Source organism: Oncorhynchus kisutch, linkage group LG14 (genome assembly GCF_002021735.2).
Source record: "Oncorhynchus kisutch isolate 150728-3 linkage group LG14, Okis_V2, whole genome shotgun sequence".
Classification (NCBI taxonomy): domain Eukaryota; kingdom Metazoa; phylum Chordata; class Actinopteri; order Salmoniformes; family Salmonidae; genus Oncorhynchus; species Oncorhynchus kisutch.
Window position 1 is genome coordinate 55,330,292 of NC_034187.2, and position 19,216 is coordinate 55,349,507.

Genomic DNA, 19,216 nt, shown 5'->3' on the forward strand with positions numbered 1-19,216 from the left:
TTACTTTGGTCCCAGCTCTCTGCAGGTCATTCACTAGGTCCCCCCATGTGGTTCTGGGATTTTTGCTCACTGTTCTTGTGATCATTTTGACCCCACGGGGTGAGATCTTGCGTGGAGCCCCAGATCGAGAGAGATTATCAGTGGTATTGTATGTCTTCCATTTCCTAATAATTGCTCCCACAGTTGATTTATTCAAACCAAGCTACTTACCAATTGCAGATTCAGTCTTCCCAGCCTGGTGCAGGTCTAGAATTTTGTTTCTGGTGTCCTTTGACAGCTCTTTGGTCTTGGCCATAGTGGAGTTTGGAGTGTGACTGTTTGAGGTTGTGGACAGGTGTCTTTTATACTGATAATAAGTTCAAACAGGTGCCATTAATACAGGTAACGAGTGGAGGACAGAGGAGCCTCTTAAATACGAAGTTACAGGTCTGTGAGAGCCAGAAATCTTGCTTGTTTGTAGGTGACCAAATACTTATTTCCACCATAATTTGCAAATAAATTCATAAAAAATCCTACAATGTGATTTCTTCTCATTTTGTCTGTCATAGTTGAAGTTTACCTATGAGGAAAATTACAGGCCTCTCTCATCTTTTTAAGTGGGAGAACTTGCACAATTGGTGGCTGTCTAAATACTTGTTTGCCCCACTGTATGAGAAAGATTGAGTATGAGCAACAGTAACAGTGTATGAGTACAAACACATACAGGGTGTCCTGTTCTCACCGCTGGGCCGGGGTATGGGCTGAGTTCACAGCCCTCCCTCCAGGACAGGTTGAGACTCCTGATGAACTCCAGGTAGAAGGGATGGCTGCTGTTGAACATGGAGAAACCAACGATGTTGGACTGGTCATCCACCACGTCGTCCAATCGCAGCAGGGGAAAGTCCTGATTGACATAAGAGAGAGGGAGGGGCTTGGGAGTGTACACTCTAGAGAGAGCTAGCTAAACCACACAGGTGGACAAAAAGTTTGTTTATATTTAATGTGATGTATATTATTTGATGTATATTATATGTATATATTATATGAAATGATTGTTCGACAGTGCCGTATGAGATAACAGTGTGAAAATAGGGTTAGAATAGGGGTAAATATTTGAAATATTTTTTAAATGCAGGCTCTGAAAAAGATCATTGCAGTTGGACAGCAGTGGTAACAGTGTACCACAGCATCTCACAATAGCAGAGTGATACTGTTTAATGTAAGGCCACAGTGTGTCAGTACGATATAGGACCGTGGTGACAGAGGCAGGACAGGGAGCCAGCTCTAGACAGTAGAGTGGCGTGCCATTCAGCCACTGTATGAAAATGAAAGGGTGATGATTTAGAGATTTCTGGCCCCTCTCCAAAGTTTCGGGGAACTGCCGTTTTGCCCTTAGGGGTGTGAGGCGCACGCCCTTGTAAGTACCACGGTAAAAATGTCCTGCACTGTAGACGGGACGGGATATGATGTCGGAAATATTATTAGCTATGTAAGTCACCTCGCACAAGGGCATGCGCCGGGCAGGGAAATAATGATGACAAACTGCGCACTCCCATCATGCATTTCAGATGAGATCCGCCACGATAGCCATCCATAGGCCGGGCGGCCAGGGCACGAGCAGAAAGGGTAGTGGGTAGGGTACGGAGAGGGATGGGAGGAGAATTTTGATTGGTATGCTCTTACCATGGTGGTGAGTATGTACTTGTAAAATGCTGACGTCATCCCCAGCTCCGATGCCTGAGGGGTGGAAAAGGAGAGAGGGGGTCATTGGTTACAGTGCTGAACTGTACTGCATTGTGGGTGATGCAATAACTTGATCATATGGCATTCAGATAACAAGTTGGTTCGCTTTATACACATCAGTCGGTGTATAACATGTAGAACTGTGACTTCTCTGCTATTGAGACATAACGTTAAGCATCTGCTATTTTGACGTGCATTTACATAGCTTACATGAAGACTACTTGTAGCATTTACATAGCTTACATGAAGACTACTTGTAGCATTTACATAGCTTACATGAAGACTACTTGCAGCATTTACATAGCTTACATGAAGACTACTTGTAGCATTTACATAGCTTACATGAAGACTACTTGTAGCATTTACATAGCTTACATGAAGACTACTTGTAGCATTTACATAGCTTACATGAAGACTACTTGTAGCATTTACATAGCTTACATGAAGACTACTTGTAGCATTTACATAGCTTACATGAAGACTACTTGTAGCATTTACATAGCTTACATGAAGACTACTTGTAGCATTTACATAGCTTACATGAAGACTACTTGTAGCATTTACATAGCTTACATGAAGACTACTTGTAGCATTTACATAGCTTACATGAAGACTACTTGTAGCATTTACATAGCTTACATGAAGACTACTTGTAGCATTTACATAGCTTACATGAAGACTACTTGTAGAATTGACATAGCTTACATAAAGACTACTTGTAGCATTTACATAGCTTACATGAAGACAACTTGTAGAATTGACATAGCTTACATAAAGACTACTTGTGGCATTTGCATAGCTTACAGTAGTTGTGCCACCAGTAGAATACAGAACAGAATAATACATCATTTAAAAGCATGCATACATAATGCGCCTTCTGGCTGCAATACAGCGTAGAATAAATGGTACTATGTGTTATACTGCAGAGAATGACGTTGAGCTGGGCAAGGCAAACCTACATAAAGATTTCATAGCACATTAATAATTCACGCAGATTCATAAGTAGATATATTCATTATGTCTAAGTAACATCACGATTCCATTTATGGAATGTTTATGTACAGCTTACAAATGTGTTATATATGAGTTATACATGTGTTTTATATATACATATATATTTATGTATATATATTTATGAGTTATACATGTGTTTTAAATATATATATATATGAGTTATACATGTGTTTTATATATACATATATATGTATGTATGTATATATATATATATATATATATATATATATATATATATATATATATGAGTTATACATGTGTTTTATATATACATATATATTTATGTATATATATTTATGAGTTATACATGTGTTTTAAATATATATATATATGAGTTATACATGTGTTTTATATACACTGCTCAAAAAAAATAAAGGGAACACTTAAACAACACAATGTAACTCCAAGTCAATCACACTTCTATGAAATCAAACTGTCCACTTAGGAAGCAACACTGAGTGAGAATAAATTTCACATGCTGTTGTGCAAATGGAATAGACAACAGGTGGAAATTATAGGCAATTAGCAAGACACCCCCAATAAAGGAGTGGTTCTGCAGGTGGTGACCACAGACCACTTCTCAGTTCCTATGCTTCCTAGCTGATGTTTTGGTCACTTTTGAATTCTGGCGGTGCTTTCACTCTAGTGGTACTATGAGTCGGAGTCTACAACCCACACAAGTGGCTCAGGTAGTGCAGCTCATCCAGGATGGCACATCAATGCGAGCTGTGGCAAGAAGGTTTGCTGTGTCTGTCAGCGTAGTGTCCAGAGCATGGAGGCGCTACCAGGAGACAGGCCAGTACATCAGGAGACGTGGAGGAGGCCGTAGGAGGGCAACAACCCAGCAGCAGGACCGCTACCTCCGCCTTTGTGCAAGGAGGAGCAGGAGGAGCACTGCCAGAGCCCTGCAAAATTACCTCCAGCAGGCCACAAATGTGCATGTGTCTGCTGAAACGGTCAGAAACAGACTCCATGAGGGTGGTATGAGGGCCCAACGTCCACAGGTGGGGGTTGTGCTTACAGCCCAACACCGTGCAGGACATTTGGCATTTGCCAGAGAACACCAAGATTGGCAAATTCGCCACTGGCGCCCTGTGCTCTACACAGATGAAAGCAGGTTCACACTGGGTACGTGACAGACGTGACAGAGTCTGGAGACGCCGTGGAGAACGTTCTGCTGCCTGCAACATCCTACAGCATGGCCGGTTTGGCGATGGGTCAGTCATGGTGTGGTGTGGCATTTCTTTGGGGGGGGACACAGCCCTCCATGTGCTTGCCAGAGGTAGCCTGACTGCCATTAGGTACCGAGATGAGATCCTCAGACCCCTTGTGAGACCATATGTTGGTGCGGTTGGCCCTGGGTTCCTCCTAATGCAAGACAATGCTAGACCTCATGTGGCTGGAGTGTGTCAGCAGTTCCTGCAAGAGGAAGGCATTGATGCTATGGACTGGCCCACCCGTTCCCCAGACCTGAATCCAATTGATCACATCTGGGACATCATGTCTCGCTCCATCCACCAACGCCACGTTGCACCACAGACTGTCCAGGAGATGGCAGATGCTTTAGTCCAAGTCTGGGAGGAGATCCCTCAGGAGACCATCCGCCACCTCATCAGGAGCATGCCCAGGCGTTGTAGGGAGGTCATACAGGCACGTGGAGGCCACACACACTACTGAGCCTCATTTTGACTTGTTTTAAGGACATTACATCAAAGTTGGATCAGCCTGTAGTATGGTTTTCCACTTTAACTTTGAGTGTGACTCCAAATCCAGACCTCCATGGGTTGATACATTTGATTTCCTTTGATCATTTGTGTGATTTTGTTGTCAGCACATTCAACTATATAAAGAAAAAAATATTTAATAAGAATATTTAATTCATTCAGATCTAGGATGTGTTATTTTAGTGTTCCCTTTATTTTTTTGAGCAGTGTATATATGTGTATGTATATATATATATATATATATATATATATATATATATATATATATATATATATATGTATATATATATATATATATTTAAAACATGTATAACTCATATATATATATATATATAGAACATATGTGGATATAAGTGGATATATGAGTTATACATGTGTTATGACTTCCTAGATCGAGGAAGTGTTCAAATAAAGTGTTTTTCTTTGAAGGACTTTAAACAATAATATATAATAATAATACATGCCATTTAGCAGGCCTTTTATCCAAAGCAACTTAGTCACGCCTGCATACATTTTACGTACGGGCAGCCCTGAGAATCAAACCCACTATGCCTTGCTCTACCACCTGAGCTATAGATGACCACACTGTTGTCAGTTGTCTTTGTAACTGTAGCCCAGTGAGTGTCCTGACCTTCTGGAGGATGAGGTAGGAGATGGAGGCATTGGCGTCGATGATGATAGTGGCCACTTTGTCGTCTCTGATCTCCTTCAGCAAGGGGGTGGGATCCAGGCTTTCGTCCAGCATCCTGACGGACAACGTTTCCCGGGAGATCAGGAAGCGCCGCACCAGCTCCTCCAATCGCAGCAGGCCTAAAGGGTGGAGGCGGGGGCATCAAAGTTAGAGACTGGGAATGTGTTGATGAACCGCAAATGTTGTGATACCTCAACCAAACATTTCAGAGAACTACAGCACTGTGTTGTTGTTTCAAAACTAATTTTGATTACTGCTACCATTTTGATTACTGCAACCATTTTGATTACTGCTACCATTTTGATTACTGCTACCATTTTGATGACTTATATTTTGCTCTATTTCTCTGTCCCCCTCCCCCTTTATAATATACTGCGTAGTAACTCTAAAACTACTTTGGTAAATATACCATCATTTAACAGGTAATCAGATGGTAACTAAATGTCTAGAGGATGCTGGTAACGTTCACATTCTCTCTAAACCACTATGTTTAATCTGATATTTTGGTGAGGTGTGTAACAAAGGAGGGTTTTTCAATATTTTCAATTGTTTCATGTTTTTCTTAAAATGAATGACAAGTACACCTTTACTTCCTGCCTGTTTTTATAACATTCAGTGACCACTGAGTGAACGTATCCAGGACTAGTAAAATCACATGCATGACCTTGATAATTGAAACAATAAACTCTCCATAGGGTGGCTGTAATTTAACTGAGCCGTGAACAGGGAAACCAATACATCGGCAATGTAGCTGACTGTAAAAGCAATTTTAAACAGAAGAGAGAAGAAGAAAATATATATATATTTTGCGAGGGCACATTACACAGACCGCATACCAGTCCAACCAAGTGGAAAACAGTGGGATCGATAAAGAGGGAGGGCAGCGCGGCCTGTAAAAAGATGCATTCGGTGCATGATCACACCTGACCTTGGCCCCAGACCTGAGCAGTCAAGTGGAGAGGCAGCTCATAAGTGGAAGGCATAATCCAATCTGGAGGGGAACTGGGCTAATCCACAGCGTGGACCGGCCGGGCGGCTGCACTCTGTGTGCAGGGGGACCCTAGGATACAATCTGCTGCTCTGCTGAAGATTCAGGGGCATCGGCTGTACGTTCACAAGCCTAGAAGCGTCAAAACATATACACAGTACATAAACGGGTAGCTATGTACTGCTATAACCTTCTTGGCTAAATGAAGGATTACGTGAGCAGACACCTTGTGAAGAAAACCCTGCACTCACGCTCACAACGCTTTGCGTAGATCAAACTATAACCGTGGAGAGTTTGTGTATGACAATACGGAGGTAAAGGAAATACAGGAGGACATGAATACAGTCCAGCTCAACGCCCACGCTCTGCCTTGGCATAAATGAGACTGTACACTCTTCGAATAAAGGGTTCCAAAAGGGTTCTTTCGGCTGTTCCCATAGGATAACCTTTTTTGGTTCCAGGTAGAATCCTCTGTGGAAAGGGTTTTACTTGGAACCAAAAAGGGTTCTCCTATGGGGACAGCCGAATAACCCTTTTAGGTTCTGGATAGCACCTTTTTTTCTAAGAGCGTACATAGGGAAGAATTGTAGTACAGAAATATACCTGTTGGGAAGTATAGGAGCATGAATGTAGCATCAGGACACCCTTAGGTGTACACTCACACTCTGCCTTGGCGCAGATGAGGCTGGCGGTGGGGTAGCTGAAGGAGCGGAGGATGGCCCCTATAGCCAGGCTCAGGTCCTCGTTGCTGGGGTAGAGGCTGACCGAGGCGAAGCGGAGGTATGGGAGTTTGGGCGTCTCCTCCGGGCCTATCTTCACATGAGGGATCTTGAGACAGCAGGCAACATAAGGCGTTATAAATGCTCTTTTAGGCATTATGAATTGGTCATGGGAAGTGTTCATTATTTTTTATGTGAGTGTGTTATAGAGGATGGGTTATTATTATCATACGTAATATATTATAATCAGCAAAAGAGTAAAGGAAGGGGGATGATGGGCCGGGTGGGATAATAAAGGCCCAGTACAGTCAAAATGATGTTTTCCCTGTGTTTTGTATCATTTTGTACACCAGCTGATGAAACTAACACCGTAAAAGTGTGAAAACATTTGATCTGTGTTATTTCCTGATAGTTCCTGATAGAGTTTCAAACCTCTGGCAATAACAGCTTCTTTTCAGATTACATAACCCTTCCCCTCCCCATCCAGACCACTCTCGGACAGCCCTAGCAAAATTCTTGCTCGAGAAAATGTTTTTTTGCTAAAAAAGCTATTTTTGGTTCTTTTGGACTATTTTAATGGAAAACTATTACAGTAAGGTAGTTAATTGTTACCCAAAAATGATTTGATATTAAAATAAAAACAGCTACATTGAGCCTTGAAGCATTCAAGCTTTTACCCGGGACAGTATTATCATGCTCTGTCCACCATGGTTACATATTCAACCCAATTGAAGAGCAACCAAACAAAATGTGTTTTTATACTGGTTTATACTCCAAGGCAAACAGTTGAAGTTTTTTCACGTTTGCATTTTCTCCCTAGGGTGAGATTTGAAACCCTGTTTGACTCAACCTGGCTAAGGGCTAGGTCTGAAATGTTTCACCCCTGGGATGAAATACTGCTCACCCCATACTGGAATAAAGTCTAATGTGAAAATGCCTACAGAGATTTCCATTGGCGGATGATTGACAGCATCCGTATTATATTATTATAATCAGTCCTGTTGCAGATTCAGACGACGAAGAGATGTATAGAGATTGTAATCTAAACATGGAATACGATTGTGATTCATTATCGGAGCTAGTGAAAGAAGGAGTATTAGCCAGGTCAATTCTCTGCATGACCGAAGTGTGACCATGCAGGTTCAAACTGAGTGAACCACAGTTAACTCATTACAGAGTTCACTGAACTATGACAGAGGGAGAGAGATCAGAGAGGACATTTCCTCGAGCGACGATGGCTGTGTTCCAACATGAACTGTTTCCACGTCTCCTCTCCCTCACATCCTCTGACCAGAAAGGACTCAGAATATATGCATTTTCATATTGGTGACCTCAGCAAGATTGTTATAAACTAAATGGCCGAAACCTATCCAGGCCTTTCTATGATCGGTAATCATCCAGTAAGCAGACAAGTAGTGGAGTAGTGGTTTATGGGAGTATGGGGATACAGTATGAGTAGCAGTGTGAAGGTGGTTTAGAGGTCATAGCTAGCTCACCTCCTTCTCCCCACAGATGTGACTGACAGTTGAGCCTGAAGCGGGACTGGATGCGGGGCCAATCACAGAGACCACTCCCTTTGGCAATATCTGACACACTGGAGAGAGAGACAGAGAGAGAGAGAGAGAGAGAGAGAAAGAGAGAGAAGGAGCGAGAGAAAGAGAGAGAAGGAGCGAGAGAAAGAGAGAGCGAGATGGTGTGGGATATATATGGTGAGAGAAAGAAAAGGGTAGACAAGAGAGAGAGACAGACAGGAAGGAGGGAGAGAGCGATGGGGGAATTAGTAAAGAGGGAGAATTTTACAGCAAGATGGAAGAGTCAACATCTTGGATGAGGTCCAGTTCTGTCTGTGTCCTGTTCTTGGATGATATATCAAATTAAGAGTCAATGCCAGACACTTTTGATTAATTGAAGCCATAACGGCAATCTGAGTCCACGCTCTGTCTAGTGGAGATTAGTGTTCTAATTCTGTCCAGAAAAACCTGAGCGGCTCTTCTAGATCCGAGACAGATACATGTGTGTATGTGTGTGTGTATGCGTGTGTGCGCGCGTGTGTGTGTGTGTATGCGTGTGTGCGTGTGTGCGTATGTGTGTATGCGTGTATGTGTGTGTGTGTGTGTGTGTATGCGTGTGTGTGTATGCGTGTGTGTGTATGCGTGTGTGTATGCGTGTGTGTATGTGTGTGTGTGCGTGTGTGTGTGTATGCGTGCATGTGTGTATGCGTGTGTGTGTATGCGTGTGTGCGTGTGTGTGTATGCGTGTGTGTGTATGCGCGTGTGTGTGTATGCGTGTATGTGTGTGTATGCGTGTATGTGTGTGTATGCGTGTATGCGTGTGTGTATGCTCGTGTGTGTGTGCGTGTATGCGTGTGTGCGTGTGTATGCGTGTGTGTGTATGCGTGGGTGTGTGTATGTGTGTGTGTGTGTATGTATGCGTGTGTGTGTGTGTATGCGCGTGTGTGTGTGTATGCGTGTATGCATGTGTGTGTATGCGTATGTGTGTGTATGCGTAGGTGTGTGTATGCGTATGTGTGTGTGTGTCTATGCGTGTGTGTGTGTGTATGCGTGTGTGTGTGTATATGCGTGTGTGTGTGTGTGTGTGTGTGTATGCGTATGTGCGTGTGTGTATGCGTGTGTGTGTGTGTGTATGTGTGTGTGTGTGTATATGTGTGTGTGTGTGTGTATGCGTGTATGCGTGTGTGTGTATGCGTGTGTGTGTGTGTGTGTATGCGTGTGTATGCGTGCATGTGTATGCGTGTATGCGTGTCTATCCAGGAATATCCCATTGGGCACAGAAGTCTACTCAACTTTTGCGTGTGTGTGTGTGTATGTGTGTGTATGTGTGTGTGTATGTGTGTGTGTATGCGAGTGTGTGTGTATGCGTGTGTGCGTGTGTGTATATGCGTGTGCGTGTGTGTGTGTATGCGTATGTGCGTGTGTGTATGCGTGTGTGTGTGTGTATGTGTGTATATGTGTGTGTGTGTGTGTATGCGTGTATGCGTGTGTGTGTATGCGTGTGTGTGTGTGTATGCGGTGTGTGTGTGTGTATGCGTGTGTATGCGTGTATGTGTATGCGTGTATGCGTGTGTGTGTGTATGCGTGTGTGTGTATGCGTGTGTGTGTGTGATTGCGTGTGTGTGTATGCGTGTATGCGTGGGTGGGTGTATGCGTGGGTGTGTGTATGCGTGTGTGTGTGTGTGTGTATGTGTGTATGCTTGTGTGTGTGTGTGTGTGTGTGTATGCGTGTGTGTGTGTGTGTGTGTGTGTGTGTATGCGTGTGTGTGTGTGTATGCGTGTATGTGTGTGTGTGTGTGTGTGTGTGTATGCGTGTGTGTGTGTGTGTGTGTGTGTGTATGCGTGTGTGTGTGTGTAGACAATAATAATGATCTCGCATACACTCTTAGCTCGATGGAGTCGTCCTTTTCCGAGACAATAACTTCTGTCAGTGGTGCACTGCACTGTGTAGGTGTATGTGGGTGTAACCCGTTTGATGAGTGTGTTAGTTCCTCTGAGATAATGCCTAGTCTTTAGCTCAGAGGGCTGACACAGTCTTGTGTCACTCAGAAGACCTAGGTTTCAAACCCAGTCCATCAAATTTGTATGAGTGTCTATCCAGGAATATCCCATTGGGCACAGAAGTCTATTCAACTTCTATTCCACGTTGGTTCAACGTAATTTCATTGACATGACTTGGAAACCACATTGACTCAACCAGTGTGTGCCCAGTGAGTTTTGTCAATAAGTGTAGCATTCACATTAGCTTAGCGGGCTAACACATTCTTGCAGTACACATTACTGTACCTGGGTTTGAAACCTGTCGGTCACATTTGTGTGAATAAAATGTCTATCCAGCTCTATTTGACAATACTGGTTCGTACTGATCCTACTTACTGGTATCGGTGGTCTCGTACTGGGAGTCCTTCTGCAGCTCGAAGATGTCCACCTCCACCCGGGCTCTGGACGGGCCCTCAAACACACTGTTGATATTCTCCCTGGCCAGAGCCAGCGCCAGCCGCTCCCCTCGACCACACACCGACTGGTCGTCCAAAATAGCCGCTGGGGGGGATAAATAGAACGATAGAAGGATAGACGAGAAGATAAAGGAGCATGAAGAAAACAGACCCGGGGGAGGATGGATTCAAATCCACTGTAGTGTTTTGTCATTCCTTTCAAAACAAGTCTATCTGATCTATGTTCCAATAAGGCTAACCTTTTGACTAGCATTCAACCCATCTGCAAAATGGACACCGGGGGAACCACACAGACTAGAGACATTTTCAAGGAAAGGTTATTCAGGGGGAAAATTGGAAGACCGGTCACCTGACATTTAGGATGATCACTGAATGATGATCACATCGGTGGTCAGCAAAATGTACATATGCAAATGGTTTAACCAATTAGTTGAGGAACCCATTGACACAGCCAATTATCGTGTCATCTTTATGGCAACGACTCACGACTCTTGTTTACATTACAATTACAGAGGAATGATGCATTATCTGATCCAAGCCTTTACTTCCTGATCTTCAATTAGCCTACAGTATCCATGGAGACATTTAGAACCTATTGTACTGTAAAATGTACTGTACTGCAGCTTACTGTGCTGTATTGTTTTGTGTACTCTCATGGTACATATGATGAACTAAAACCCCATTCATCAAATCGGCAAGACATATGATTTTTTTTTTAAGTGGGTAAAGCCACTGAGGAGTGTTTGTTCTTGTCAGCCATGACAGTGGGATCCCCATTCAGCCGTCACTAGTTACCACAGCCACAAAGTAATAAACCATGCTCATTTTTAACAATTTATCTTCTTAAAAATGTGATTTTAAACCTAACCCTAACCTTAACCACACTGCTAACCGTATGCCTAACCATAACCTTAGTTTTCTTGAATTTTTACGATATAGACCATTTGACTCTGTGGTTGTGGTAACTAGTGGAAACCCACCCATTCTGACGGAGGAGAGGGCGGGAGCCTGGGTGAAAGAGAGCGGGGCCATGGTCAGCAACAGGAAGAGGAAGTAAATCGACAGCAGCAGCGCTGGCAGAGCCGGCATCTTCCACTGCTCCTCATGGAGAATGGTCTTCTGGCTGCCTGGTCCACCACCTGCTGGACGGGAGGACTCATTACAACACAGATAATATACAACTACATGACATAATAAACAGCTCAATTACATAATACCCACCTGACTAGGGGAGAATCTCAATTCCATACTCCTCGCGTCCTCTCTCCTTCTTAAAACCCATTGGATGAGAAAGCCAGAGGTCCTTCCCCTCTGACCTTCTCCTCTAATGGGTTTTAAGGAGGTGAGGAGAGAGTATGCTAGGAGTATACAATTGAGATTCTCCTTAGGACTTCATGTATTTCAGAGGTAAGGAGGCAGCACACATTCACATAGTTCACACTCACATAGAAACTCACATGGCTACCAGAATTAGTCACTCAAGGAAAACTTCTAGAGCACAAAGCGATGAAATAGTGGAAGCAATGAGAGAGCGATAGAGACAGAGAGAGAGAGAGAGAGAGAGAGAGAGAGAGAGAAAAAAAAATGGACAGAGAGAGAGCTTTAGGTATTGAAAATAATGTAATTGGCTGAGGAGGCATGACAAAATCTTCAAAGTAGATTAAAGCTACAGCAGTGAGATTTAGGGAGGGCCGGTATAACTGAACACAGGAAGTAGCCATGGGGTAAAACAAATCGAATATAGTTCCTTCACATCCCATAACTTCATCTGTACTCTGGACAGTCAGTTATTTTGTCAACTGTCTGATTTGTTACCCCTGCTAAATGTTTATCTTTCCTGCCAATGACAAATGTAATTTAAATTGAAAGAGTTGAGCAGGACAGGTTGACAAGGCAAGAGACTGAGGAGCGCAAGACAGTGCGAGATGAGCGGTAATAGATAAAGAAGAAGAATTGAGTTGATATTATAGAAAGAGAGAGAGAGAGAGAGAGAGAGAGAGAGAGAGAGAGAGAGAGAGAGAGAGAGAGAGAGACAGACAGACAGAGAGAGCATGAGAGAGCTGTACTGAGTGACAGAAAATTTAGTAGGAATAGACACAGTACAGACTGTAGGAGCAAATGGGAAATGGAGCCTGGTAGAAATAAACAAAATAGTGATCCTAATTAATTAGGAGCTTCCAGTAGGCTGTAAGTGGTGTCATGTAGCAAGCCTGCTGTTACAAAACATTGCACCTCTGGGTGCATTAGCTTAAAGAGGCAATCTGCGAATGCTACATCAATTCTTTTACTTTTAAATGAATTATGAACTCAGCTAAAAAATTAACAGCCCTTTTTCAGGACCCTATCTTTCAAAGATAATTAGCAAAAATCCAAATAACTTCACAGACCTTCATTGTAAAGGGTTTAAACACTGTTTCCCATGCTTGTTCAATGAACCATAAACAATTAATGAACATGCACCTGTGGAATGGTCGTTAAGTCACTAACAGCTTTACAGACGGTAGGCAATTAAGGTCACAGTTATGAAAACTTAGGACACTAAAGAGGCCTTTCTACTGACTCTGAAAAACACCAAAAGAAAGATGCCCAGGATCCCTGCTCATCTGCGTGAATGTGCCTTAGGCATGCTGCAAGGAGGCATGAGGACTGCAGATATGGCCAGGGCAATAAATTGCAATGTCTGTACTGTGAGACGACTAAGACAGTGTTACAGGGAGACAGGATGGACAGCTGATCGTCCTGGCAGTGGCAGACCACTATCTGCGGGACAGGTACATGATGGCAACAACAACTGCCCAAGTTACACCAGGAACGCACAATCCCTCCATCAGTACTCAGACTGTCCGCAATAGGCTGAGAGAGGATGAACTGAGGGCTTGTAGGTCCTCACCAGACATTACCGGCATCAACGTCGCCTGTAGGCACAAACCCACCGTCACTGGACCAGACAGGACTGGCAAAAGTCGTGGTTTCGTCTCACTAGGGGTGATGGTCGGATTCTCGTTTATCGTTGAAGGAATGAGCGTTACACCGAGGGCTGTACTCTGGAGGGGGATTGATTTGGAGGGTCCATCATGGTCTGGGGCGGTGTGTCACAGCATCATCGGACTGAGCTTGTTGTCATTGCAGGCAATCTCAACGCTGTGCGTTACAGGGAATACATCCTCCTCTCTCATGTGGTACCCTTCCTGCAGGCTCATCCTGACATGACCCTCCAGCATGACAATGCCACCAGCCATACTGCTCGTTCTGTGCGTTATTTCCTGCAAGACAGGAATGTCAGTGTTCTGCCATGGTCAGCGAAGAGCCTGGATCTCAATCCCGTTGAGCACATCTGGGACCTGTTGGATCGGAGGGTGAGGGCTAGGGCCATTCCCCCCAGAAATGTCAGAGAACTTGCAGGTGCCTTGGTGGAATAGTGGGGTAACATCTTACAGCAAGAACTGGCAAATCTGGTGCAGTCCATGAGGACATGCACTGCAGTACTTAATGCAGCTGGTGGCCACACCAGATACTGACTTACTTTTGATTTTGACCCCCCTTTGTTCAGGGACACATTATTCAATTTCTGTTAGTCACATGTCTGTGACACTTGTTCAGTTTGTCTCAGTTGTTGAATATTGTTATATTCATACAAATATTTACACATGTTAAGTTTGCTGAAAATAAACACAGTTGACAGTGAGAGAACGTTTCTTTTTTTTCCTGAGTTTACATATGCGCACATTGATTCTTAAAAGAATATACTTTCTAGAATCCTCATGAGCTTAGTTCAACTGTTGGACCCCATCAGAACCCAAAATATATGCTTGTTTTACAGAGCATGGTGAAAACTATGATGTTGATCTCATCGATGGTGAGTTCTTGCACCCATAGCCCTGTCTATGAGAGTGGTTACATTTCTCCAGCCCAATCACTCAGCTGTTTACCAAAACACCAGTGGCTTTTTTCTTTGGTATTGTTTGAACTTCAGATTGCCCAAGAGGCGATTACAAACAATAGTTATTTTCCTTCAAATAAAATGGCAAATATCAACATGGAGTTTTCTTATCCTTATTAAATCTTATCTGATAGCTTTTTACCGTGTTAAACAATATGGTCCTGATAACAAATATACCTCACATTATTTCCCCTGCTTTGAAAGTGTTTTTGGTCCAGTTTGAAGAGGTTTAAAAACTGAAATTACAATTTCAACTAACACTTCAGTCAACATTAGCTCCGCTTCGTCTTTCAAGTAAAAGGCCGTTTAAGTGGCCATAAGCTACTCTGATGTGCGGAAGACAGCCCCCACAAATACTCAACGTCACAAAGGAAAGATCCGGATCAACTGTTAGTCTGTTGGGTAATGAGCCTTAATACCTTCCCTAAATATAGGATATTAGCATTATGTTCCTGGGGGATAAGACTGTTTTGTTTTGCTTTGCCTGCATCACGGAGCCGTCTTGCTGACTCAAACGCTATAATGAGATGGTAATCCTTTCAAATAGCCCCAGACACACAACACATTTCTCCCTCCGAACAGAAGGATGGGTTCAACACAGGTACACACTCTTCCCCTGCGCTTTCTTCTGACAGCTAGCATGCCACTGTAGGCTACGATCATCGCATGCGGCACAAACAGAAATGACAGAGGGGGCCAAATTGATTTGGAATGGGTAGTGGACGGTGAACGGTGGCAACTAGCTATATTGTTTACATGGACTCCATTAATTGTGGTTTTGATGTCTCTCTGTCTTCTTGAATGTAAACTGTGGTCCATTGTCTAATACAAATGGTTAGGGAAAACACCCTAGACACTAAATTGTTTAGTTAATGCATTGCACATTCCGACAAAAATGGTTGTTCTACTATTGGTACCAGCTGTGTATATGTACAGCTGTCTGCACTGTACGCTGTACTGTAAATATAGAGTTCATGAATACATGTACCAAAGACATGCACTGTGCATGGTTTTCCCATGTTGCTTCAGCTGTTCATTCCAGGTTTACTCTGTGGTAGATGTGTTTCTCTACTCCAATCCTTGTCAAAGCACTCAATCACAAACATGGAGAAAGGGAGGGAGGGAGGGATGGATGGATGGATAGGCAGAGGAGAAGCCACTGCTACTACAGTGTGAAGGTGAGGGCTGACCTCTGTGGCCTGACTGCGCTGAGCTGCAGATGAGCACATGAGACATCACACCAGTGGGTAACGAGTGAGAGTACAGCATCAGCAAAGACAGAAGGAGAGATGGGGGAGAGGTAGATGGGAAGGAGAGATGGGGGAGAGGTAGATGGGAAGGAGAGGCGGGGTGGATATATGTTACATATTGGCAGCAGGGTAACTGCAATATAACATTTGAGTGTAGAGTACAGAAAGCCATACAAATTTGTCAAGTTTGAGAAAAATACCAAATTTGTTGTCCAACTTGACCAAGCTTACACATGTAAAACAAGGTCCTACGGCTGGAATATACTGTTGCACAACCTTGACTGGTCCCGAGAACACGTTCTCAATTCTACGAGTTAAAGAACACAGAGAGCTAGCTAGCTACAAGGGATGTGCATAGCAAACAGATTCTAAGCCTGGTAAAAAAAAATGATACAGTACAATCTACAACAAGATAATACCTTACACAGAGACACATTAAATGAAGGTACATTTAACAGAGGCTTGGCCAAAGAATAAAGATAGCTAACTGCAAGGGATGCACATAGTAAGTCGACTCTAAGCCTTATAGAACATTAAAATACCACTAACTGATCTAGTCATAACATGTGGATGCTATTTGGGGTGCATTCAAATGCTGACCTGTTCTGCAATTGCAAATTCAACCATTAATACCACCCTATAAATTCTGATCTAATGTTAGGTTAACCTACACCATGCAATATCAGCATCCCTTCTCCCCCTGCAGCTGTAGGCTCTCTGCCAGTATTTCACTGTCAGCAGTGAGCCAAATGACAGTCTAACACCCCTAGGGCCTTCACCACATCCACTGCTCCTATAAAAAGTAGAGCAATGCTAAGTCAAATATGAGTTAATCAGAGTGCTGCTAAAATTAAACAAAATGGCCCCCGAGCTATGACAGGTTCTTCTGCTCTATGGAGTTATGCTCCACAGTATGTGACAGAGAACACTCTCCCTCTCCTTATCTCTCTCGCGATTTGACAGGGGACACCGTTCTTGGAATTGGTTGATGTAAAAGGAAGTGGGATTGAGACCATTTTCGCGAAAGCAGGGAACCCATAGCTAGCAGTGGGCTTCCGGTCAGGTAGAAGCATTATTGTTGTTTTCATTTTGTGCATGCTTTATGAACACTGTTCTACATTAAATATTTACGTCGAGAGTTAATTAGTGGAGCTGGGAATGACTCCTCTGGAGTCGCTTAGGACAGACTTCCTCTTAATTACCTCCATTGCTTCAAACACTGGGAACGCCGGGCTGTCCCTATAGCGACCGAGTCACTCGATATACCAGTAGCTTCTGCATTCAGCAACTGCAGCTTAGCCATGCCATCACAAAGCTGTTCAACATATAAATAGAGGGAATGTTTTCAGTTTGATGTGCCAGGCAGCCAGGTGTAATTGTAACCTACCATATGTCTCAGTATACATACTTACTCACTACTTAGTATGCATAGCATGACCGTTACTTCATACTATAGGCTTATATCATCATGTCTTCCAGTATGGCTGAGTTTACACAGGCAGGCATAACTTTGATCTTTTAATTGGTCTTTTGACCACTAACATAAGATGCTTTTCACATTAGATCTTTTACCAAGCTGATCGTATTGGTCCAAAGACCAATTATTATTATTCTTTTTTTTTTTTTACGGAATTTGGCTGCTTGTGTAAAGACAGCCTCTGAATGTTCAGACTTGTCAATCGGTGTAACAACTGTACAAAAACTAAAAAATGTACAATTTCGAACGAGCTGCCGCAGTAAATTGCATATCCTCTGAGAGGCTGATCAAGAGGAAAACATTTCCCTCAAGCTTCGTTACCTGTATTAATTCTCTCAACATGTGTCAATTCAGATTCATTACAGGCTGGCTAGTGTTTAATGGAAATCTACCCAAAGGCAGGAGTGGCTTGATTTATGGGAGGTAAAGGAAATAGTTTAAAGAGCTTTCTGCCTCTCGCATAGCAATAATGTCCTCCCTTTGCTTTCTGTCAGAATGTAATTTTCCAAAAATGGTCAGATCTGGGCGCTAAATTCCAAGTCTGCCATTAATCACAGTATTTGATTATGACACACACACCTTCCCTGGAATTACGCTGGGCGGATAGTGGTGGGGAAAAAACGGTCGAGGTGCTGGGTAGCGAGTACTGAGTGAAAAATCCCTGGATCGCTTTTCCTCTCTCTCCCCTCTCCCCTCTCCGTCAGTGCTTTGGTTATTTTTTAAATGGCCTATTAGAGGACATCACTGTCTGTTTGATCCGATCTGATATAAATATTTCATGTTTACTGTTAAACAGGAAATGTAGACATACGGTTCCTCGTGTAACGTTATACAGAGCGGGCAGGAAGAGGTGGCCGGGATTTGTAATGAAAGAGAGATTCATCAAAAACAAAGCGGTAGATTAACATAGAGGGAACAGAGCACGAATGAGGAGGAAATGGGTGAAAAGAGGGGAGAGAGGGAGCAAGAGAGTTTTAGAGAAGGGGGAGAGTTATTTGCGGCCAGTGTTGATTCGTGATCCTTATAACAATCTTTTCTATGCTACAGTCTTTTCAACATATCTTTATATATCATATATCATATCATATCTTTTCTATGCTCTTACGCTGAAGTAAGAGAATAAAGTGTTAAATCCCAAAATTAATAACACTTACATTTTACATTCGTCAATAGCGTCATCATCAACCCTCATTGGTTTCTATCAACATCATTCTATACTTTGCTCAAAAAGATCACTCAAACCAGAATGTTGAGGCATATCTTGCCATCTACATTTCTAAGATCATTAAAACCAGAATGTTGAGGCACATCTTGCCATCTACATTTATTAGACTACTGTAATCGGTTGGTAAGAGGCAATGCAAATTGTTGGGGATTTTGTTCTGTAATGGACAAGAAAGATTTATCAAATTCGGATAGAGTTTATATGAATCAGCCTCCCTCTTGCTGTAATCCATATGCATACAACTTGAACTACTACTGTGGGGTTGGTAATTATTGACAACCTTCATAAAGACGAGTAAAAAAAGACTGTATAGAATACATCATTAAAATACTGAGCTATTGTATGCTTCAAATAATTGAGAAATGATATTATTTTAAACGAATATAATAACAAGAATATTTATAAATAATTGGAAATGAGCAACATTTTCTCTCAGACTCATTACAACATGTGTAGAATAGAATGAGATCATCTATACAACTGCTAATTCTTCTCTCTG

The 19,216-nt window shown here is 42.8% G+C and overlaps 1 protein-coding gene across 2 annotated transcripts in view; it reads right to left on the reverse strand.

The window, feature by feature from the left end:
* The window catches only part of LOC109904451 (glutamate receptor ionotropic, kainate 5), a 74,568-nt gene that overhangs the window by 20,438 nt on the left and 34,914 nt on the right, over positions 1-19,216 (reverse strand). For both annotated transcript variants that reach the window (XM_031789407.1, XM_031789406.1), the window contains exons 4-10: positions 11,806-11,964; positions 10,746-10,910; positions 8,355-8,452; positions 6,802-6,967; positions 5,092-5,270; positions 1,663-1,716; positions 722-883 (exon numbers count right to left, since the gene is read on the reverse strand). In XM_031789407.1, the coding sequence (XP_031645267.1) occupies positions 722-883; positions 1,663-1,716; positions 5,092-5,270; positions 6,802-6,967; positions 8,355-8,452; positions 10,746-10,910; positions 11,806-11,914 (933 nt within the window). In that variant the 5' untranslated portion in view covers positions 11,915-11,964. The remainder of the gene's footprint in view (positions 1-721; positions 884-1,662; positions 1,717-5,091; positions 5,271-6,801; positions 6,968-8,354; positions 8,453-10,745; positions 10,911-11,805; positions 11,965-19,216) is intronic.